The sequence below is a fragment of the Bombus pascuorum genome, chromosome 6, assembly GCF_905332965.1.
Source record: "Bombus pascuorum chromosome 6, iyBomPasc1.1, whole genome shotgun sequence".
Lineage (NCBI taxonomy): Eukaryota > Metazoa > Arthropoda > Insecta > Hymenoptera > Apidae > Bombus > Bombus pascuorum.
Window position 1 is genome coordinate 8,725,740 of NC_083493.1, and position 25,117 is coordinate 8,750,856.

Consider the following 25,117-nt stretch of genomic DNA (forward strand, 5'->3'; position numbering starts at 1 on the left):
ATTCAATAACACGACGCAATTCCTGATTTGCGCGCCACCTTGTAGACTATTTTATTATCAGTTTGAAATGTCGGTACATATTATCCATTCTGTTGCAATTTTAAATCTTATATATATTTCTTAGATTTTAATATCTAACCTTTTAATATTTAACCATATTGATCATACAATTCTTTAAATTTAAAACATTGGTTTTAAATAATCTTTCTCTAACTATGAACCTGGAGTACTTACAGATAAGGAAACAAAGAGGAATAACAAGGCTTAATATACAAAATGTTATTAAATAGCTATAAATAGCTTGATACTAAATAACTATAAAATGGTAGCTAGTAAGTGTTTTGTAAATAGTGAGATACATCTAATCTCAGTTTCATCCATTGTCTGGTATACGATACGTGATTTCCAAGGAGGCTTTCGAAAAGCCAACGTGCTACAGCAGCGATACTGGCAATCAGCCACTATCTTTTGCCATTGAATTTGGCCGGACCGAAAATAAGTGGTCGGTATCGAGATAGGAACAGTGACACAGGTTCGATCTTCTCTTTCGGGTCTTAAAGACCGGTTTATTCTCCGGCGAGTACCGGAACATTTCGCAGGATCGTTATTTCAACAACAGTAATTCGCCGTGTAACATGTAAAAGGTTTGAGAGAAAAAATGATCTTGTATCAATATTTTATTTCACTTAATAATTTAGCTAATCCTTAAACAACGTTATTAATTTGCGTTTTGTATTATCGAATTCGTATTAATTGGTTAGGTACATAGTGAGACATAAAACAGCGAATATAAGGAGATAGTGTTTGTGTATGTCACGAACAATGTCTACACACATCGTTCTACTAATGAACAATATTTCTGCACATACATCTAAAAGAAACGCAAACAAATATTTTCTAAAACCGATAAAATGATGCATCCTCGTAATAACCTCAATGCACATATTGCAAAATCAGCAATCATTTAACGAAATCTACCATAAAAGAGTACTAGTCGAACGAAGCATCGAACACGATAGAGTCAAGAAATTTCTGTAGCAAAATTACGAGTAGCAAGAGAAATATTACTGCGTTCGAGGAAAATGAGAAGGTAATCAATGGAAGTATAAGAAGCCTGCTTGACGTCACTATTGTAAACTGTACATCATGTGAGATTAAAAATAAATGTAACCCGGAAAAGCATTCAATGTCATATAACTGCGATTCTATATCTGTTCCAGATTCCCAGTTAATTTTCCCGCGTCCAGCAAATCTCGTACCAAAACAATGCGGATAGGCTCGTTCCTGATCTCCGGCTTTGCTCTAAATCGAAACGCTCTGATCATGATAAAAATACACTTTGCGAGTGTGACATACTTAGACGCGGAGAAAAATCGATGTCGACCTATGTTGAGTGTCAATGATTAACGACTCGCTTAGCAGAAATTGCTAGCAGCAAAGTAAAACGAGACGCTTGTCGATATTCTGATTAATTAGCTCTTGCCGGAACAATCGGATCGTAATTCGATAGCTCGCTGTTTCGCAACGTACATTTCTCAATTTTGATCGACGTTCTTATACAGGACATCGCTGTATGTATTATAATTTCCACTCTTTCGTTAATTGATTGCTATCAATTACCGGAGGTCAGGGTACTGGAGTATCAGGGTACGCGAATATCTCAACGAATGACATGAAAAAAACTAGACTAATTGTTAACAGTCTTTAAAATGCTTCCTTTAAAATTTGGTAGTTCGCTGTTTTGCAACATATATTTCTCAATTTTGATCGACGTTCTTATACAGGACATCGCTGTATGCATTATAATTTCCACTCTTTCGTTAATTGATTGCTATCAATTACCGGAGGTCAGGGTACTGGAGTATCAGGGTACGCGAATATCTCAACGAATGACATTAAAAAACTACACTAGTTGCTAACAATCTTTAAAATGCTTCCTTTAAAATTTGGTAGTTCGCTGTTTTGCAACATATATTTCTCAATTTTGATCGACGTTCTTATACAGGACATCGCTGTATGCATTATAATTTCCACTCTTTCGTTAATTGATTGCTATCAATTACCGGAGGTCAGGGTACTGGAGTATCAGGGTACGCGAATATCTCAACGAATGACATGAAAAAACTACACTAGTTGCTAACAGTCTTTAAAATGCTTCCTTTAAAATTTGGTAGCTCGCTGTTTCGCAACATATATTTCTGAATTTTGATCGACGTTCTTATACAGGACATCGCTGTATGCATTATAATTTCCACTCTTTCGTTAATTGATTGCTATCAATTACCGGAGGTCAGGGTACTGGAGTATCAGGGTACGCGAATATCTCAACGAATGACATGAAAAAACTAGACTAATTGTTAACGGTCTTTAAAATGCTTCCTTTAAAATAGCTTCCAGAAAAAAACGAGAATAACAGTAGTACTCTGACTGACAACTGCTTGCGGAATGCAACTTTAAATAACAAAAAAAATTACTGGTAATTTGTGGAGGCTTATCGTAGGGATTTGATTAACTTTAGATCTGTTGTTCAGATTTGTGACGGATACTTCATGATATACTTAATATTACGATAATTTGAAGTAGCCGGTAATGGTACTTGGATATTTGTGAAGATGGAATGAGCCTGGAATTAGTATGCATATATGTACACATATGTATTAGGTACATACGTATTACGCTGCGTTAACTAATCGTGAGTCGGGATATTATGCGATCAGTTATCAGGGGAGCCATAATTCTAGCAAATCTCAAGATGTGAGACGCGTAGATACTTGATTCATTTATTTATTTTACACGCAGAACATTAAAAGGCATCGCATCGTAAGATCAGGATTAAGAAGCTGATAAAGATAGCAAAATAACCACTTAACGAAGTAGACTTTTAATCAGTTGATGTGGCACTACTGTAATTAGATTTGATCGAATGAGGTTCCTTATATCGATCTAGCTTTATTTATGACACTGATCACTTTGAAAATTGTAACGATGAATCCAAATCCTGGAAAGTCTCATTTTTGCACGAAAGAGACTCTGAATCTGTTTTTCATTAAAATCTTTTACGTTTGTCAAAGAAAAACGTTTAGCTGCGATATGAGATAGTGACCTAAATTCAATAAACTTAATGGGGCGATAAACATACCTGTTACTTGTAGATTCGATTGTTGGTGCTTACGTTTAAGCATGCAGCTCGTGTTTCCGTCAGGCACGATAATTATCATCCAGTTGTTTAGATCTGAAAGAATTGAAGAGAAGCCTATCTGCGTGAGTACAGGAGCGGAAAGGAATTAAAAGGAGATAAGGACTCGAACGATCAACACTAAGGAATCATCGATGCTATTCGAACTCGAGAGTCTTTCAATGATTCCTTCTTCTCTATCCAACCACAAGAGCTATGGGTTGGTTTCAACAGGCTTCCAACCAGCAAGCAAATTCTTTGTCTCTCCTACGCGTTTCCTCCTATTTTTTCTCCTCTTTTTCGTAGTCCAAGCGAAATACACTGTTATGGGATAACGATGGGATATTTTTAATCGAAGGAAGAAAGATAAAGATGGCAGAAAGAAAATGATCAAACTTGGGTCTTGTCAGATGTTTCGAAATGGTAGACAGGAACTTTGAGTAAGGACGGCGGAGTTCGACGATAGCCTTGGAGTACCGTGATCTCGATGGCTGGTTCTGATTTTCAGACGGAAATTTGCGTCAATGACGTACAATGAAGATTTAATAGTTTGGCAAAAAGCCCGACGCAACGTTTACCTCTTCACATGTTACGGAACCTTTGACGTTGTGTCTCGTCTCTTCGCTTCTTTTTTTCTTTTTTCTTTTTTTATTCATTCAAAGGTGCCGTGAGGCAACGTTCCATAAAATTCATCTTCACTGATTCTTTCCTCCGGTGCGAATAAGCAGATCCATAAATTCTGGATGAGTTACAATAACGGGAGAAAAAAGAAGAAGAAAAACGAGAGGCGCGTCTTTCTTCTCGGAGCACGAAAGTATTTGGACGCATATAGAAAAAGTTTTCATGTATACGTGTATTGTATACAACATTTTGAAGCTTCATTAATATCGTAATGAATCACCAATGTTATCATATTATTTATATTATGCTATTATGTCTGCAAAATTTGAAATCAATTTATAAGTATAGACGTTCTAACGCATTCACCGCAAGTATTAGCTTGGCGAGAAATTAATGCACGACATGAATAGTTGTCTCGAATACATAATAAGTACTGAAGACGTTACCATTGAATATTTAAGTTTCTTGATATAATTGATAATTCATTGTTCACATACTTTTGCCATCTCTGTGAAATATATCTTTGCACTGACGACGAGTATATCTTGTGGCCTCTATACATACACATTTATTTCAGATTTGGTTCAAAGCAATACGATCATGATATTCTCGTTACAAGTACATCAGTATATTCACAAAGGTTTGTACAAGCGTTCAAATACTTTCGTGAGAAACTGTACAACATTTATATGGATTCTACTCTTGTGTCTACTATCGAAAAGTATACAAGTAAAAAATCTAGAAAAAAGGTCACAATAGCCGATGTTAACTGTCTCAAGCAGCGTTTATTTCGTTTCTTATTAATCAAGTCAGAGCAGTTCTTTAAAAAATCAGTTTCTCGTTCTCGTGACTCTCGGCGAGAACGCGTTACAATTACGCTTGTGTATCGGAGGTTTCCAGGGGTTTCCCGACAAATGTGGCGACAAGACATTTTATAATAACTATCCCACGTGCTTATCACCGCGTCTACACCATTTACACGTCTAATCATCGTAAACGCTCGAATCGTACCATTCATATATATTCTATATGTATAAGTTGCGTTCTCCTGACGAGAGGATGTACAACGACGCGTTGGTTCCATCCCCTGTTCGTTCGTACTCGAGGAACAGGCGAGCGCGAAGAAAAGGGGTCAAAAATCAAAACAAAAAGAAAAAAAAAAAAAGAAAAAGGAGGATGTTGGACGCAACAAACGAACATGATTCTCCGCATTTCGTTTACTAATTTAACGTATTTTTATCTACACGTATGTATACGCGCGCACCAAATGCGTATGTATTATAATATCGTATGCGCGCGTGTTAGAGATCAGAGGTTTTGCATTGCCGCTTAAGAAATCACGTTTTACCCTACGAAACTTAACGTTCTTAATCGCGCGTAGGCTGCGGATTATTATACGTTTATTTTCTATACGAAGGTGAACTTTGAAGGTGAAATCTGAAGGTACAAGGATGCACAGAACGCATACAAAGCACGAAACTGTGTAAAATCTGCAAAGTGCAATACTAGCTATAATATTTAATGAGCGAAACAAATTGCTATTTAGATTCCATTTCTTCAGGTGTATTCGTAAATACGTGAAATTGTATAAGAATCCGCAGTCTAATCTATCTGTGGTAGAGCGAAGCACAGGGTGGAGAGAACAAATTAACGAACAAAAGACGGTTCATACGCATACTCTCTCGAGACAAGACGTATCAGAAGCGTGCAGTAGCTCGATGGGGGTGGTTATTATTAAGCTGCCGCTGCAACTAATCCACGAAATGAGAACGATGATCCGTTCATGGAAAAAAAAAAAAAAAAAAAGAAAAAAACAAAGAAAGTAGAAGATTGCAATGATGATAAGTAAAGGGTGTAATATCGTAGAGGTACTAAAGTCAGTCACTTTTCGTTTTAAAATCGTCCGCCATTCAATGAGGGACGATTCGTTTCTTATTTTCACCTTTTTTTATCTTTTTTTTTATCTTTCTTTATATATGTATATATATACAAATCGAGGTACACAATCAAATACAAGACGATCATAGATATCGTTAGAGGTCGATTCAATTAAAATTAAGTGTAAACGCAATGATGAAAACGCACGAATCGAGGGATTTGTTTTGTATGGTACAATTGATGCGCGAACGATGACAGGCTAAAATATCTTTACGCGTGAAAGACGTTATTATTCTCCTTTCTTTTTCTCCTCATGTGCACACACTCATAATACACGCACATACTCGCATACTTTCTCATTCATTACTTTTTCCATTATTCTTTCTCTCCGTTGCAGCGGCACATGATCGAACGAAATATCTCGCTCGCTCGCGCGTTTAACGGCGAGCGTTCTGCGACTAAAAAATATAGAAAAGGCCTTAAAGCGGGTAGTAAGTTGACTAAAAACGAACGATAATACAAAATACATATTATCGTGGAACGAACGGTACCACTTTCAGAAGACGATCCGCGGATATAAGGATAAAAGGGTTGCGTGCAGAAACGTACGCGTGCGAAAAAGAACATCGTTAAATCGAGGGAGGATATTTATGCATATGCGTGTGTATGTAATATATATATATATAACATATATATTTTGTACAGAGTATTTTTCATTTTCATCGTACAAACGCCTTCTAAGTGTCTTTTATGATGACTCTACGAAGTTCTATCGGCAGCATACTTATTTTCGGTCGTTGCTCTACTATTCTCTCATACTTTTCTTCTATTTCTTCTTTCTTTCTTCAGACACAGAAATCTTGTTTGTACGACTATCGATCTTACCTTCGCGCGTACTGTGTGTTTTATCGAGCCGTGACACGATCGTTTCGCACATTTGTCAATCGTGCTTTTCATAGAAAACAAAAAATTAAAAAACAGAAAGAGAGAGAGGGGGGGTAAAGAAGTAAGATACGTGTTCGATATCGATTTGATCGACGCGCATGCAGAGATTAAAAATCAGTTGCGTGTTGTTAAAATTCTACGGTTCCAGTCGCTATTGTATATCTCATATGAAAACGGTTTGTTTACGAGGCCGGAAAGCTTTTTCGCAAACGGATTAGTTCGACCGCAGCAAACACGCGGTGATACGGTCCGTTGGGAAAGCCGCCAGGATTTCTGTTTCTCTCTCTTTCTTTTTTCTCTTCTCCTCCAACTCTTTCTCTCCTCTTTTCCTTTCTCATTTTTATTTTCGCGACAGATCTTCAAGTCGCGTTCGACCGATCCGTGAAAATCAATTGATCTCCGCGATGCTTGTTCGGCCAATAAAACACACAGTGGCGGCGAGAGGCAGTGTTTCACAGCGAATAAAAATGCACGCTTCGTTGGACACGAAATAAAAGTCGTGATACGCTACGGCGCACGATCAATTGGTCGTTCCCTCCGGAAGAGAGACGCGGGTTAAAATAAATACACATCGGAACACATCGTTCTCGTCGCTAGGTAAAAAAGAAAAAAAAAGAAAATAAAAAAAAAGAAATAAGGGCGAATAAAAAAGAAGACACAAAGGAATAGAATATCAGCGGAACTATCTACGATCTACCGGACTTTTTCGTTTTTTTCTTTCCTTTCGCTTATTTCCTGCTACTTCTTCCTTCCTCCTTTCCTTCTCTTCTTTCACGCTTTCGTTTCTCGTCTTCGTGCAATTTCGATTCGATTAATGTTAGTCTCCCGTTCCACTCGTCCCTTACCTAGTATTACAGCTTATAATCGATTACCACTATTCGCTTAATGATTACTTTTATTACTTCTTCTAGCTCGAGCCCTTTGTAAACGCTGTTGGGCGTGTTCCGTCAAGGTTCGTCGCTAAACAACACGAATTTTCACCTGACGAGCGTGGTTTCGCCGCTACGATCGATTCATTTTATACGAATCACAGAATCAGCATTACGATCGAACACGACGACGATTGCGATCACGATGATGACGATGACGATGACGATGACGATGAACGATGACGTTCGCGTTGGAGATGTTCGTTATAGTGGCGGGAACGCGCGTTAGAAGCGGAGTAAAACGGATCGAGATTCCAATCGTGTTTCACTTTTCGAACGATGACGACTGGGCAAGCGAAAGGGAGAAAGAGAGGAAAAAGAGAGGAAAAAGAGAGGAAAAAGAGAGGAGGCAGCACGGAGATTCACCGGAATGGCGAGATCGGAAAGAGGTAAGGTCACGGAACGAGGCAGCCGGCGTTCAACGAACTTGAAGCCACCACGCCGCGCTGATCAATTCGATAAATCCACGTCCCCGGAGATTAATTCGCCAATCCCCTAATTACCGCGCGCGTAAACGTTTATAACTCATGAATGTACACAGATATGTACGTATTAATTAACAAACTAACTACCATGAATTTTGCTCGGTGACGAAAAGAATTTTGCACAAATACCGAAGTATCGGTGCGTGACCACCGATTCGAGATATTCTTACGCGTTAATAATATACGTATACGTATTTTAATCGAATTTACCGAATTAAAATTCACAGAATTATATACAAATTTTAAAAAGAAATAATATGGCAGTTAATGGATTAATATATGTATCTAATTAGAAATCACAGAAAAAGAAACACGATAAGTATATGACGGTTGATTGGAAAGAAATATTTTAGTATACAATCTAACGAAAAGATTCTGTCACGTCCAGCCAAAAGTATAATTGTTAAAACGAACAATATTTTAATATCCTCGATGTTCTTTCAATATTTCAACATTACGTCAAGCAATATCCTTTGATGGAAGAATATATTAAAGTGGGAAACGTGACTTATCGTGTTCTTCGCCTGTAGTTTTCAATTATAATAATCTTGGCAAGATTTCGTATCGTGCGTTTCCTCCCTTCTTTCCCTTTTCCTCTCTATAACTTATTTTCTTTCACATTCTTACAGGCCCTTTTGTTAAAATCGGAAAATCGAACAGTACAATGTATAAGCATCAGTTTATTTTTCCTTCTTTGAAACTTTGTTTCATCCTCTATTCGATAACGTTCTCGATTAACGATTCACGAGATATTCGTCTTTGTTTTTGAATAATTCAGAGACAAACACTCAGACAGACTAGAGATCAATAATTTTCGATTTGTACAGAGATTGGCGACCGATAACGTTCATGTCGTTGTTTCGACCGTGTTTTCTCTATCGAACGACTTTCTTCCAATATGAATATTAAAATATACCGTCATACAACACACTGTCCTATGTATTATACATTGTATGTACGTGTGTACGTACGTGTGTGTGCGCGTGTATGTACATATTATCCACCATGCATCGAGGTTGTACCATAATATGCGTATTACATACGCATCGCGACGCAGACGCATAATAAAAGCACTTAACGCGGTGTTACTAACATTCAGTTGAATAACACCTTTTCCACGTTCTTTCAACCCTGCTACATTCTTCGGACTCGATGTTTCTGAATTTCTGTTTCTTCGCTATCGTTACGAGATTTCTTAAATTTCACGAAGATTCGTTAAATCGAAGGATCATCGTCAATATGCCGGATTTCTCGTTTCAATTCGATACTAGGGTTTGCCTCAAACTTGCCAAAGCTTCTTCTGCCTGTTGAAACGAGACTGATATCAGAACGTAAACGCTCGAAGACTCTAGCAGGGTCTAACAGATACAACGATCCAAGTAAACCGGGGTAAACGACATTCTTCGTTCTTCAACGATTAATTGCTTCCATTTTCGATCTCGTCATTTCGATTTTCCATACGAAGAGAAAGTCTTCTCCTCGATTTATATTTCTAAACTTTCTCCATCTTCGTCATCTACTCCGCTTCGCTGCGATTCACCAAAGTACAATTTCTCGCAAAGTGTATCCTACTATCAAGTATTCTAGTCGTTTCTAAGCAACTTCGGCTTTAGCCTTTAGTCGTGTGTCTCTCCTCGACTTTCGTTTCTCTCGCCGCGAGTAAAATCATTCGGTCCCCAAGAGACGGAAACACGCGATGCAAACGCTATTGGGTCGAACATGCAAAAATTCATCGACCCTTCCGTGTTCCGTTTTCGTCCGATCGAACCGTTTTTCCCTGGTTAGTTCCTTTGTCGCGTTGAAACGCCGCGCGTCCTACATTTTCGTGTTCGTACAAGCCGAAGAGATGCATGCATACCCGGACACGATACATAGGTACACGGGTTAGGGGGTGGCCGGTTGTTAAGCTTTAATATGCATTTCCGCCAGGTGAATATCGTGAAAATCCGTGACAGCGTTTATTTTTAATAGGCAGCTTTGATGTTCGCCGGGCTCCTTTTAGGAAATTCATCGTCCGGCTATCGAGCACACCGACGACCACCTGTACATACGATACATGGATATCAAATAACACTTGATTCGCGAAGAATTGCGTTTCATTGTCCTTTAAAAGGCTGTCTCGTTTCGGATTTTAGAAATATCGCTGCTATAGGTACGTATTGTTCCGTGTTTACAGGCAGAGTATCCTTAATCCTCTATAACCAGAATTTTAATTACTTGCGAGAAAAAGAGATCGAAGCTAATTGCAGATTTTAATTTTAATCCGAGATCCAGGATTTTAGGAACAATTATTTTATAAATAAAATATCCTAACCCGCGGCCCCACGCGGGTATAACAACGTATCGATCAAGCGTGATATCGCAACAATCGATAATTAAAATAAAAATATCAATATGTAATTTTGTAAGTTACGTTACGGTTATAAATAAATCGTTTAATGTTGGCATGATATATCGATGAAATATTGGAACGTTCGAAAAGCTCGTTCCGATTTTACATTTCGATTCAATATATATTTATCACATTATACAAACTCCATTTTCGTCCATAGATTTCCTCTATCTGTCACGCAACTTGAATATGTCGTTCTTTTAAACCCTCTCAGGTTTCTCCACGAAAAACTTTTCGATATGATTCTTTATGTCGATCATATTCCTTAAAAATCGAGATCTCGAACAATTGAGTCTTCCAGGCAACCAATATAACGTTGCAATAATAAATAGATAAAATAATACATGGATAGATAATTTCTAAGTTTGCTCTTTACAAGAGACCATTCTTCATACATTCATCCGTTTATACGTTTCAAGAATTACTTTGTATCATTCTTACCTCGCTACATGTTTCTTTCTATCCTTGTAATATCGATATTTTGTTAAATAATCCATTTATGACAATCGACGATTCTTAGTTCTTTCTCGTAAGAACGAAAAACTGTAATTAACAGCATCCTTTTTCTCGAAAGAAAAATTCGGTTATGGAAGGTCAAGGCAGATTGGTAGTCTTGATTTTTCGTTTCGTCGTTTTGCATCGAACACGAGAATTCAACGAAGCAATGTAAAAGGAAATACAAAGTACGAGCGAAGCGCGCGAGCAACGAAAACGTATCGTCCGTATCTGGTTCCTTTTTTTCCTCCGCGGGTTTTTTTCACGAGAAGAGGAATCTTCGAGCACGCCTTCCAGACAATCGGAACACACCCTCGTTTGCCTTGAGTTAAAGCCTCGACCTTGGAACGGTCCGCGCTTATATCCCGGCCGTGTATACGTTATAAGCCTAAAGCTATCGCTTAAAACTCATTGGCGTCGGGACGCGTTGCATGAGTAGTAAGAAAGCAATTAAAACAAGAAAGACAAAAAAAGAAGAGGAGGGAAAAAATAAAGGAAAGAAGAAGAGAAAACAACGTACGAAGAAGAACCTAGAGAGACCTAATCGCTTATCGTTATCGTATATCTATATAGGTATATCTCTCTCTTCCTTTCCAAAACAAAATAAAAATAAGAAAAAAAAAAAAAAAAAGAAGAAGAAAAGCAGGATGTTCAACGAATTTCTCTGCGCAATCTTCTTCGAGATCAGTCAATAATGTAATGTATACACATGATTAATTTGAGCCGAAGTTTGCACCGACAACGAATATGGACAACGTTCTGATCACAGTAAAGCACAGTGAGTGATCGATTAAATTAAATCGTAGGTAAAAACTCGAGCGACCTACATCTCTGGTTAATATTATAAAACAAAACTTGAGTAAATGGTAAACGTTTCACCTGCGTCTATACAGTTGTCTTTTTCTTATCTTTTCTTTTTTTTTTATACAAACTTTTTTCTTATACGAACCAGTGTGAAAATGCTAACTATTATTTATAACAATGACACACACGGCCCATAAGCATGTCCAGCGCGTTCATTAAGATAATCCTTGTGCGAACACGACGACGACGACGAGGACACGCTACTGAAATTTTCACTGCAGGAGACTAGGATCGTAAATAATACATGCGATCACTTTTCTGTGTATCTAAGAGAAAACGAGAGCCCGAACTTATGTAGGAAGGTATTGGCAGTGGTATTAACGATCGATCGTTGGATCACGCGCGGACGTTGCTTGCTAATGTAACGCGAAAAATCCAGGTGAAACTAAAATCCGACGCGACCACGAAAGATCGATTGGCGGATGCCTGTGTTTCCTCCGCGTTCCTCGACCGGCGGATGAACGAGCCTTTACATGCTATACACGCGTTACGAAAGAAAAAAGGATTAAAAAAAAAAAAAAAAGAAGGAAAAGGAGACAGGAGAGAAGAAAAGACGAGTGGACGTTCTCTCTCGGACAAAATTAATCGGCAACGGTACCGCGAACGCGGAGTTCTACGAAAAGAAGGAAATAAAAAAAAGCAAAAAAAAAGAGGGGGCTAACGAAGATTCGTAATCACAAAAGAAATTAGAAATAAAAAGGAAAACAGGAATCTTGAAAGATATCATTACATACGTACACATATAATAATCGTGCAACGTTCCACGAAACCGTTTTTTTTTCCATTTTCTTTTTGTTCATTCTCACTCCTTGTAACGCGTTTCATTTTATTTTCTTTTAGCTGACTACTTCTCACTACGCGCGTATTTCTTTAATAATCGTAGCGATATTTTTTCCTTTTTTTTCTCCTCTCTGAATCAGCGTTACAACGTATTATAATATATAATATATAGACGCATTTTATATATATATATGTATGTATATATATATATCTATATTTATCTATGTTCATCAACGTGAACCCCAGTACACCTAAATTCCATATCACAAGATATCTTGTTCAATATCACGATTTAATGACCTCCGTGTCTCGCTGCTTATATCCCCCCACCCATCCCACCCTTCCCACAATTCGTTTCTTTTATCAAACACGCTTCTCGATTGACGTCTCTATCTTTTCGTAACTCGTCTCATCGTTGGCTAATTTATTGCCATCTTCTCTCTCGTCTCGTTCGCCATCCTGATAACTCTTTCTCTCTCTCTCTCTCTCTCTCACTCTCACTCTCTCTCTCCTTATCGTTTTCTATATGTTATCCTCGCGCTGTCTCCTCATTCCTTTTGATCGTCGTTCGTCCACATCTCGTGCACGTCCTTCCATTTAGGATGTTTTCGCCGATATCGTGAAACGCATCAAGCGTTCACCGAGCAAACTAAAATTACCACGAATGTGCTTTGTGCCAGGGTCGCGACCGATTTATACGAGCGGAATCTCCTTCGGTAGATTCGCGCACGTCGGTGCCCGCCATCGTTTCTCGTACCAATTTTCTTTGAAAATCTGCCGTTAGAACGAGTCGGGCTATCTGCCGCTACGATATCGAATTGCAAAGCGCGTCTTTTCCACGAAAAGACGAGGGAAGAAAACCTCGAGCGGCGAGCTCCAAGCTCGCGAATCCGTTTCCGCATCCGCGTCCGAGTCCTCGTTCGACGCGATTCCCCGCGATAAATGCATTTTCACGGCTTACGCTACGAAATGCAGGATTAAATGAACAGCTCTCGTTGCCACGAGCTACCGTTTTCGAGTCTTTCTTTGTTCGTTTTCGAGAAGAATTGGAATATAAATGCTGATAAACGACGAGAGAATAATGAATACGTAATGCGAGATTCGGGGCAGTTGTCGCGTATGGTGCGGGGAAAGTCGATCGCAAGAGTATTTCGCGGGAGTGAGGATTTGGTAGAAATTGAAAGAGACCGGTTTTAATGAGCAGAGCTGGAAAAGTTCGTCTTCGAATTGGAAGTTCACGCTTGCAGACAAAGGAGACGAAAGTTCAAAGGTGAAGCACGGATGCGATTCTAAAATCCGTCTTCAAGGTATTAGACGTCTTCAAAGTATTATCATCAAAATACTGGTCTATTTCAAGCTCATTTTTCGTTCACGCGCAGTCTATTAATTTTTTTTTTTTTTTAGTAAGAAAAAGATAAAGGAACTTGCGACCAAGCTTGGCATTTTCGCTCGAAATAATTTAACGCGGCTAAAATGCTTACTTTCAATGTTACATTGAAAAGAAAGAAGAAAGAAAAAAAGACGAAATTGAAATTACATTGAAAAAGATAAAGGAAGAAAAACAAACGCGTAGCGAATGCTAATGCTTTTGTATCTTATGAATTTTTTTTGTCGATATCGACGACGGTTCCTTCATGTTCTTGGAAAAATAGCATCCATCATTTTCACGATCGTCGTGTCCCGTTTGATCGATGCTTCGGCTCGAGCCGAAGGAGACAAGCTTGATCTCCTTTAATCAACAATTACGCTGGCACACCCGAGGGAAAATCAACCTTCCTTTCTGCTCGATACCGATAGTATTACAGAGGAATTTTCTGACCTAAAAAGCTTCTCGGATCGATCTATTCAGCGAGGCACATGCCCTTTGATTATTAGATTTCTTAGTTGAACGTGAAAAGGTCCTCGTATTGCGGCGCCTTGGTAATGTCTAGATATCCACGTCCTAAATATCCACGAACGAGCTTCGCCGAGCGACCCTCCTCCTCGGTATCATAGAGAACGGTCGCGCGTCAACTGAATAAACCTCTCGACTACCGTTTCTCACCTTCGGAGAATCGATTCATCGACGTGGCGCAAATCTTTGGTTCCCCTGCTTCCCTTGGCACAATAACCTCGGTGGTCGTCCTCCCTATTTTCACGATAATAGGACGCAAACGCGACGCAGAAGATACGAACGAACGAATACACGTAACGTGTTAACGCACACACAGCGACAGATATCTTTGCGAATCGTATCGAGTGGTCGACCACAAAAGTGAACATCAAAAGCAATCGTCCTCGATTAAACGCGACCAGATCGTGCAACGCCACCTTTTCTCGAGCAAACGGCGACGAGAAATGGATCCTGGACAAGCAAATTGGAGAGCAACGCCAAGCTAGGTGAGGTACATGATTCGAGGTATCGCGATCGATTTTTCAGTTCCTTCACCCCTTTTCACCAGTTCTTTCGTTTCTTTCTTTTTTTTTCTTTTTTTCTTTTTTTTTTTCTTTTTTTGCAGTAACATATCGCGTAGATCACAGTAGTATCCGGAGGTCGAAGACGAGGCCACTTTCTCTATTTTCTCTCTCTTTCTCTCTCTCCTTTGACTCCGAGGAATCTTGTCTCGTCGAGCGAATATATTACCACAGGCAGGAACACCATTAGTACATCCCGGTATCGTTCGACAACGAGTTGTGACAACGCGTCGAAAGACGACCGTCGAGACAGACGATTATCCGACGAGTCAACGAGACACGAGGCCAACGATCACGGTATCGATCACACGGTAAACGTGTTAGAAAAAGGTAGTAAGGCTGACCTCGTATTTCTTATGAATCGTCTCGGTTCCTCGAGAATGTCCTTGCTAATCATTGTCCACCGTTTCCAGCCACTCGAGGAACGATATGCTCCATCCGTTGGATCCGTGCGATCCATGAGAACCATGGGATCCTTGAGAACCATGAGATCCGTGCGAGCCGTGCGAACCATTGTTGTGCTGTTGTTTTCCTTGCAATTGGTGACTATGCTGCTGCTGTTGTTGCTGCTGCTGCTGTTGCTGCTGTGGCTGTGCTTGCTGTTGTTGCTGCGGCTGCGGCTGTTGCTGTTGACCACCACTAGTACTACTGCTGCTACCGTCACCACCACCACCGCCACTACTACTAGCGTCACCACTAATAGAGTTCAAAGATGGATGACTGCTGACAGTTGCCGCCTGATGATTCGTTGCTACCGGTTGGGCTTTTCCTCTTACTCTTCCACCGTCGTTACGTTGCAGCGCCGAATAAATGGTAGACATTGTGTGGAAGATGTCGTTCAACTGTTTCACCTTGTTCGTGTTCTCCGTATTGTTGGTCTGCAGGGTGTTCGACTTGGTCGAGCTCTTCCTACCGGACGCGGAAGTACGAAGGCCGGAAGCGGAGGTAGGCGGCGCAGAGGCTGCCGGCAACGCTGGCAGAGCGTCGTTCGTTTTCTCTGGAAGCTCTGGTAACCTGCGACGCAGCCATATGTGTTTCAACGCTTTGCCAGGTGTCAGCCGTTGTTCCGGGTCCCATTTCAGACAACGATGAATGAAATCCAGGAAATACGGGTCATCGCAATTTTTCAACACCTGTCTCAGATTCCTGGAACCCGGTGGGCCACGGTCTTTGCCTTTCCTGGAGAAACCGCCGTTCAATACGATCGATCCGTCGGACATCGTTATAACGGTGCAATAGCGCGGATAACCCTTCGAGCTGATGAACTGCCTGCGCCGTTTCGCCGATTCTAACAGCTGAGGCGGTGGCATGCCTAGCAACTCGATGATACAGGCTAGCTGGTCCGCCTCGTCTTCGCCTGGTAGCAATGGGAAACCGGTAACCAACTCCACCAGGATACAACCGAGGCTCCACATGTCGATCGGCATACCGTACTTAGCGCCAAGGATCACCTCCGGAGCGCGATAGAAGCGACTTTGAATGTACGTGTAGACGCGTTGGTTCTCGTAGCAGCTCGAACCAAAGTCTATCACCTGGAACATAAAGAGAAACAGGTTTTAACCATCAACTAAGCGAGAGTATATTTTACACAATAATGCGTTTCGATTATGAGACTGGTTGTCAATGATCCGGTGATTATTACAGTTTACCGTTTTGAAGAGTACTACCGTTTCAAACATCAGCGTATCGGTTTAACTACTTGGAATAATTTGCTTTTTAATAACTGGTAATTGAATAACTCATTTTATTAAACGTCTTTTACAGAGTGTAACGTATCGCGTGTCAAATAATTACACGGAGTTGGGAGGAAAAGAGTGGTTAAATTATTGCTTGTAAACGTTTGAAAACTTATAATAAAATTCTCTAGATAAGTACAGATATTACGTGTAGATTTCGTTTATAAAAAGATATACGTCTCTACTATTATTTCACTGAGCTCCCATTATTCCTGATGCTTCCAGAAGACTTATATTCTTATCGTATATTCTTTGAACGATAACGATTAATCTCAATAATAGGTATTAGACGCGGATCGATAAATACTGTCATTGATAATACCAGGCAATCCCGTTTTAATGGTTCCAGAAGATCTTAAATAGTCAGTCACGCTGACGGAATACTATATCATTCGCAAACTCCGAGACGATATACGCTCCGAAATCCAACAGCCGTCTGAAGTGTATCATGAATACTCTACGTGGTCTGCATGAAATCAGAGCGGAGTATCGTTTACGGCACATTTGGCAACGGAACGTGACAAAATAACACGGTTCTCTAACGAAAGGACCAACCTTTGATAAAGGTCCGTCATTTTTCCTACTGCCTAGATTGCATGCTTACGTAAATTCTTATTTGTATGAATAGAACGAATAAGTGGAACTCATATACGTATCAACATTTGATACCTATCCTAATCCAAATATTACAACAAGTGCTCTACTTTGGATATTTTATATATTTTTGCCTATTATATGTAGTAAATATTAATACAGTTGGTGTATATAATAGATAAGTAAATATAATACCTGCGATATAGTAACGATATATGCTGATTAATCTTTCCTAATGAAATATGTTTTTCCAAATTTCATAGCCAAACTTGGTTTCTTACGTTCCAGCTTAACTTCTCTGTTATTTTAGACTTCCAAGATGTCTAGAAAACTTATGAGATACTTATCGCTATACAACAACTTTTTACATCAAAAATTCGAATTTTCTTCATTTTTCTCGATAAAAGTTTTTAGGAAAGAAACGTAATAGTGAAGAAGTTTTGCTTGGTTTGTTAACGAGCTATTTTGACTGAGAAGAACGAACATTCGCCTGATGTTATTACAAACTATTAAGACGTCGGCGAAGAATAAAGGCGTGGCTAAAGAAAATTGACCAAGGCAGCGGATAATTTTGTGCGATCATATCTGTTTTTGCTACCGGCCTACTTTAATATTTCGGGCAACATCGAGTGCTCACGTGTGCGGCCAACAGGAACGCCACGTTGGAATTTATCCAGGATTATAGCGGTTCGCTCGGTTTATTGGCGAACCAGGCCCTATGCAAATTTCAATAAGCTGTAATATCGTTGTTCGATACCTAAACGATCATTCTACGAGCGTTCATCCCTGATTATGGCCACGAACATCGGATCTATTCTGTTGGATAAGCGTTAGATCATCCGAGTAAGAAAATGTCCAAGAATGCAAGCTTTTGCGATCAGAGGAATTAAAAGTATCATATTTTGTTAACTGAACGCGCTTCTAACAATTCGGAAGCTTCCAAAGCTCTCGCTACCTTATTCTAATTATAATTTAGAACTTTGAACGATTATAGTTCATCGACGTTTACGTAAATTTTTATGATCTTATCGATATTTACCTGCGATTCAGTAGTTGCTTAAAGATTAATATGCGATCGTACAATTTATTTTATCATATTTATCGAAAAGAAACGTCAGTATCCGTTTGAATGGATTTCTACGAATCGGGTCCACATATTTGAACACGTTCGGACGAGATTCCAAAGGTAGTAGTAGGACGAACTAATGAATTTCTATTATATGAACGCCAGTTGTATGCACGAATTGTTTGTCTCGCGATATATTCAGATAAATGGAGTTGTATAGTCGAAAGTCTGAGCTATTCTTGGGAGCTTAGGTTCGAACTCAACGCACTCCAATGTACTACCGAGGAGCATAAAGATAGAAGATACGTGGGATCAGTGGGTAGAGCGAGTAAAATGTCTTTGTATGCTTATGCCGAGCTTCTCATTTGAATCTTTCGTAACTATCTCTTGCGCTACCTTGAACTATTCGAATCATTAGAAAGATATATCTTAGAGGTACGCGATTTAATTTAAAACCGCTTCTACGATAATTTCAACTACGTTTACCACCCGCGCGATGATCATTTAATTATTCTCCCTTTCCAAATTGATATACGTACACTTTAAAAGATTTTAGACGCGTAACAACAATCTCACGCCTCACTATGCATTCCAACAACGTCTATGCATTTCCAATTACGTTCTTAGAAAACGGGTCTCAATCGCAACCAACATAAACGTTCGATGATATCTTCTTTCTCCACTCGGTCCTCTCAATCTTCTCTCGTCTACGCTGCACTCGCAAATCACCCACTCGACGCGATCTATGACTCAATCAGATCCACGCTTACCACATACCTACCATACGTATCGACTTATCCGCTTTGAAAACATACTTCCCATGAACGTGCCAGTTTTTTTCAACGAGAAACCAGCGTGTTGCCTTATTAAAGCGAAGCAGTACTGCCTGGGAGAAAGATATCGATTTTTCACGTGAAAACTATCATCCACTCGTTCCCCCTACGAAGATATATACGTCAATGTTCGCGTACAATGTATAGCCGAAAGCGAAGCAAAACGATCCCAACGACCGGGTTCCCGCGCGTACAACGCGTCAACGTAAATAGAAAGTGACACACTTGATCGATTTCGATGGTTGCCGCGCCGGAAGCCCGCTGAAGGGTACGTTCTTTGACGGAAGTCGTCCCAGAGGGACGGACGTCGTCCTGGCCGCTCCCTAGAAAACATGCTCGTACGTGTGGGTCTGTCATCTAGTTCAATGATCGTACATCGAACCCGTCCAAGCTTTTATCGTGAAATTACTTTACCTTAAGTTCGTATACACAGCTAACTCAAAACTCGTGAAATTCCACACATGAGACAGAGACTCTTAGGTATCGTTTTTGCTTCATAGAAATAGACATAAGTCATCGCTATAAAATTATATTAGATTTAGCGTGAACTTTGGATTTTATTTACGTTCATTTGTCCTAAGGGTACCAATGGGACCTATGGGACATATGGGAACTATCGTGGTTCTCGAGTTTGTATCTCGGGAATTTATCTGACCTTCCAAATCCTCGATTCATCCAAGTCTAAGTCTTTAACCCTTTGAGGTTCACAGAGAGCGGTCGAATCTCTGAATTTTGAACATCAATACACGCTATGGTGTATCATCCATTCAAAACTGTTCCAGACCATCCAAGTTTCTGTCTCAATAAAATTCAACGCTAACTTTGTCAAAAATGTCTACATATTATTTGGAGTCTCACGAAGATACGACATCTGAAACCGATCATTTCGACTGGTTCGGTAGTTCTAGTGTTAAGGACGATTTGCAAGGTTTTCTCAGATATAGTCTGCATCGATCGTAAGGGAACATATGGGTCTGTTGTCTCATTCAGTGATCGTACGTCGTACTCGCGCTTCTATCATGAAATTACTTTATGAAACAATGTAAACAAGCGCGAGCATCCGGCTACGCGCACATTTCACTAAACAGTCAACTACATTGCTAATTTATCGCGAGCATAGTGTTACCCGCAACTATACGTTACGGATTTACGACGTCTCTCCTACCCCTTTTCGTTCAATGAAATTTCCTCGCGGTTGAAAGCGTGCCACTGGATTGCAAAATATGTACGTTGTTCCCGGACGGTCGCTGAAAATCGATCTGCATCCATTTCTTTTCTCTTCCTTTTTTCCTTACTGCGGAACAAACTGCACGAGTTAAAGAAGACCGCATATTTGTGGCAGAATATTTTACAGCGCTGAAACGTATATACAATGTATGCGCGATGTATGCGATCTTGCGCCGTTTGTTCGCAGCGACGCGGAGAAATTTCCGTGGAGACTACGAATTCGTTGCGTTTCTCACCTGGCAGATTTATTTATTTTTCTAGGCTGCTTTAAATTAGAAAAACATACGCGGATCGCACATGTTTATGTACGTTCGTCTTTGTACAGATTTTGGTGCGGAAAGTGAGCTTTACATTTCTGCTTATCCTTGTATTTGTTCGAATATTTGCGATATAAATACCTATAGTTTAAACATGATACACGTAGAGATGTTAATAGAAATTGTTAGAAATTATTCGACTTTTAATCACGTGGAAACTAGAGAATTTTGAAGGAGAACGACGCGTAGATTAGAAAAGAATTGAAAAGTACCAAATTACCTGACTTTTGCTGTCGTTAGCTAATCTTGCAAGTTTACATTGGTTGATCCAACACCTGTTCATCTTGTTACCTCCTCTAAATCATTCCATCTAACCGTATTCTTTTAAACAGATTTTAGAAATCTCTTAAATTCGAGAACATGCATTATCCGTTATTTTAATTTCATGATGAAAAACGTATAAAATAAAGTAATTTGGGAGATCGGAAGATTCTTCGTTATTACGTAGAGAATCGAGAAATTTTCTTTTATTAACATACATCGCTGAAATCGTGGCTTTTTTCAACACGAAGGATCACTGCTGCGATCGTTCTCCTGTGGCCTGTAATTAGCAGGTCCGTTTCGCGAGTAATTAACAAAACTCAGCAGAATACACTGGATGTGTTTTCAAGAAAGGGGTCAGCAATTGTCCAACACTAAGAGACGCTTTATCCTAGACCCGTGAAACGAGATACGACGAGGAAAATGTTTATTCGCGGTTTCCCTTTCATTCCGTTGCGGGAACAGCGATAAAAAGAAGCTCGTTCCCCTAATTGGAGCGGCTGTTTAGCTTTCGAGGTAACAGGTGGTACCTGTGCGCGCTACTTATTCACGCGAAGCTACCAACCAGCCTCGGGAAAATCTGTCGCTCAACATCTACCGCTGTCGTCCTCTTCCTTCTGGCCAACGTCTATGCAACCAATGGAAAAGGAATTCATCGATCCAACGAACCAAACTTATTTCCAATATCTTTTACAACGTCTCCTCGATGCGTTTCTTCATCCAACTCTTCGGAATTCTTTTCACATGCGCGAGCAATGTTTTATAAGACAGATGTTACAGTGATTTTCAATTATTCATCATATTATCGTTGGACGACTTTTTAAATTTGTTGGATCAATGGTAAGTCGTGTAACAAATTCTTTTAACTCGACTAATTTTGTTGCATCATAAGCGACCATAACAATTTAGATTCAAAGATTCCATTAAGAATAGGTTGCTTCAACTTTGTCCAAACTTAAGATATCTTCTTAATTTTAATTCTGTGTCTTCTACATTTTCCATGACAGATAATATTGGCGTTCTTTATCGTGTGAAATTCAGATCTAGGATGAAGCGCTTTAAAATTAAATAATTGAACCTATAATCTATAACCTATGGCCTACAAAGATAACGCTATTCCAAAATAATGTAACGGAGCCTAATCGTAGTGATAAATGCACTTCTTCGCATTCTTATTCTATGTCAATTACTTGACCCGTTATACGTGTCTATTTCCATTCGTACAGCGAAATTTGTCTATGCGTAAGTTGCAAGATTATTGTTCTATGTTGTAATATAAATGGAAATCAGCGCGAAGCCAGAAAGCAGGCGGAAATAAAGGCTTGTATATGTAATGAAACATCATCGTAACAATAATTTATATTTTATCATGAGGCCGTTTGATAAATCGAATCTTTAAAAGGAGATGGAACTTTTATTGTTTCATGCTTGTTTTTTTTCTTATTTCTCGTCCAATGAATGAAGCAGAACTGTACCCAGAGGCAACGTGTCTCTCTACCGAAGAAGGCGCAAAATGTTGGCACAGCGGTACACGTATTACCCCCGTGAACGTCGCCCCTTAAGGCGAGACAAAGAAAAATAAAAAGAAATAACGAGGAAACGGAAAGAAATAACGAAGAAATAAAAATTGAAGAAGCACAGGAATTGAAGTCTAATATTGTCTTCGAATCTAGAAATCTTTCTCAAGAGAACATCGTACTTCTCTACTTTCTTGTAACCTGGCTGAAAAGGTTATTTGATAGAACGATAGAAAAAGGATGTCCAGAGATACGCGCACGGTAAGAGTGTTTTTAAGGCACTTTAAAGAGACTTAAATTAAAGCACGTTGCGCCTTTGACATATCCGTAATCAACGATGTGTATGGTAACGCGACTACTATATCTTTGCCAGACGATCGATTTTTTTCATCGACCGATACCGAAGGTCTCCGATGAACCTTGAACTTTAATTCTACTCGAAATTCTATTTCACCGTGGTCTTCATATTGTAACGACAGATTTACATTACAATTATTCTTATAGCATTCGCGATTATATTTGACGAATTATATCCAGAAATAACTACAAGATTTTAATTTATAACTCCTAACACTGATATATCGCGTGTGTTCTAAAGTAGGAGCGAGTTAAAATTATAGATACAGGTGGCTCACGAAAGCACTTAAACACTCCTCACAGGACTATCACGATGCGTGATCATCTCCATAAAACTTAACTACACAGAATATAAAAATACAAGTACAGAAGCTACAAAACGTTTACCGTGAACGTACATATATTGAACTCGTTAGAGAAAGATAATCAACAACACTTTTCGGCAATTTTTTATTTCAGCGTGCGAATAACGTGACTGGCACTTGATTCACACATTCAAACGGTTACCATACTATTAATTTATTTACTGCAAGAAGATGACATAAATAGTAATAAATTCTAAGGTAAATTTCAAAAACATGTGTTCGTAATATTATCAGTTTTTTACACTTTTTAATTGACGGAATTAATGACTGGCTTCTGTACAGCTCGCGCGATAGATATCAAAAATGGTCCGACTGAATATCTAAACTTATCGATACCGTTTAAATCTCGTGTAAAATATACACTTCTACTAAATATCGCGTAATTCTCTTTACGTATTTTCAGATCTGTTTCAAACTTTACCAAAAATCTTGCTGACAATCGTGCTTCACCATAGCGCTAATGAAATAAAATAAACAAAATATTTCGTATAATGCACATAATATATTCGTACGAGGTTTCTACAAGTGTTCCAACACTTTCGCGAGCCACTGTAGCTAGCTATCAGTTGTAGCTTATTAATTTCTGCCATGGAGATGCACTTGACGTGCGAACCCGAGTGCAATGACGAACGTTCGAAAACATAGATGTTAAATCGTCGAGAAAATCTGGAAAACAATCTGCAACGCGACAGAGAGCACGAAAAAAGGTCAAGGTTCAAGACGTTTCATCCTACGATGACTATTAAGGAATTCGACACACACGGATATAGAAACAAATAATACGCGGAATATGACCGATAATTAAATCGATGTTACGTATCGAAAAATAATAACTGCGTTAACCGCATCTACTTGATCTGCCTTGACATAGATAACACGGAAAAACGTCGTACCAACGAAAACACATTGCGTAATTTCGATGGACGTTGAATCCGTGATTCGCACGTTGGTGCAATGTTACAATGGTACAACGTAACAGAAGATGTAAACTAGAACGTTGCTCGTAATGAGTCGTAACAGGAAGAGCAGGCAGATTGAATGTTTCCACAATGAACAAGCTCGTAGCACGAGCGTGTAATTAATACGCATTGATCAAATGCATGCTAAGATGCACTTTTCTCGTTCCAATGGGAATTATCGATTTTGAACGATACATGTGTCCGTTGTTATTGGACAATGCAAACGTCCAGTCTTCTATTTATTCTGTATTTTTCCACTTTTCTTTTTATATAATCGAAAGCACGATTCCGTAACGATAGATTGTATTGAACCATCCAAGATGATACACGCGTATCTTTTTCACACGTAACTAGAAATTATTTAATTAGAATTGTTCGTCGAATCTAAGCTTGGGGATATTAATAGTCTGTAACTCATAGACACAGATGTGTTCTGTTATAGACTGATGGAAATCGAAATAGAGTAGCCCCGAACCAACGGAAGTTGATGCTCCCACGCACTTACAACACATTCAGATCGACATAGTTTGTCTGAAAACTATAGAAGTCTATATGGCTAATTCGAAAACCATACAGGTCCACGTATGATAGTTCTTAAACATAGAACAAATCCTGGATTCGTAGAAATTGACAAAGGTCACACCGCAGTAATATGAACTCTGAATTATCTACCTTTAAGTTTGTCTGGCTTAAGAGCTTGCACAGAGGCTTTGAGTCTATCAGACCCATAGAAACCATCGATTCGGTATTCGACTTCACAGAGAGCAGACAAACCTCTGAACATCAAAAGACACGATTAGTATCACTCAAAGCTACTCAGCCTCGTGTATAGCCATGTACTCTTATCCACGTATCCTCGACCTTTGT

At 39.3% G+C, this 25,117-nt stretch overlaps 1 protein-coding gene and 1 long non-coding RNA gene across 2 annotated transcripts in view; one reads left to right on the top strand and one right to left on the bottom strand.

Moving 5' to 3' along the window:
• The first annotated feature begins 393 nt into the window (after nucleotides 1–393).
• LOC132907673 (uncharacterized) lies at nucleotides 394–1,031 on the top strand. The gene is made up of 2 exons (XR_009658239.1): nucleotides 394–644; nucleotides 762–1,031. It is a non-coding gene; the product is annotated as an uncharacterized LOC132907673 (long non-coding RNA).
• Nucleotides 1,032–4,561: 3,530 nt separating this feature from the next.
• LOC132907659 (dual specificity tyrosine-phosphorylation-regulated kinase 2-like) overlaps nucleotides 4,562–25,117 on the bottom strand; it is a 50,121-nt gene continuing 29,565 nt past the window's right edge. Inside the window, exon 2 of the mRNA XM_060960961.1 lies at nucleotides 4,562–16,550. Coding sequence (XP_060816944.1) covers nucleotides 15,408–16,550 — 1,143 coding nt within the window. The 3' untranslated portion in view covers nucleotides 4,562–15,407. The remainder of the gene's footprint in view (nucleotides 16,551–25,117) is intronic.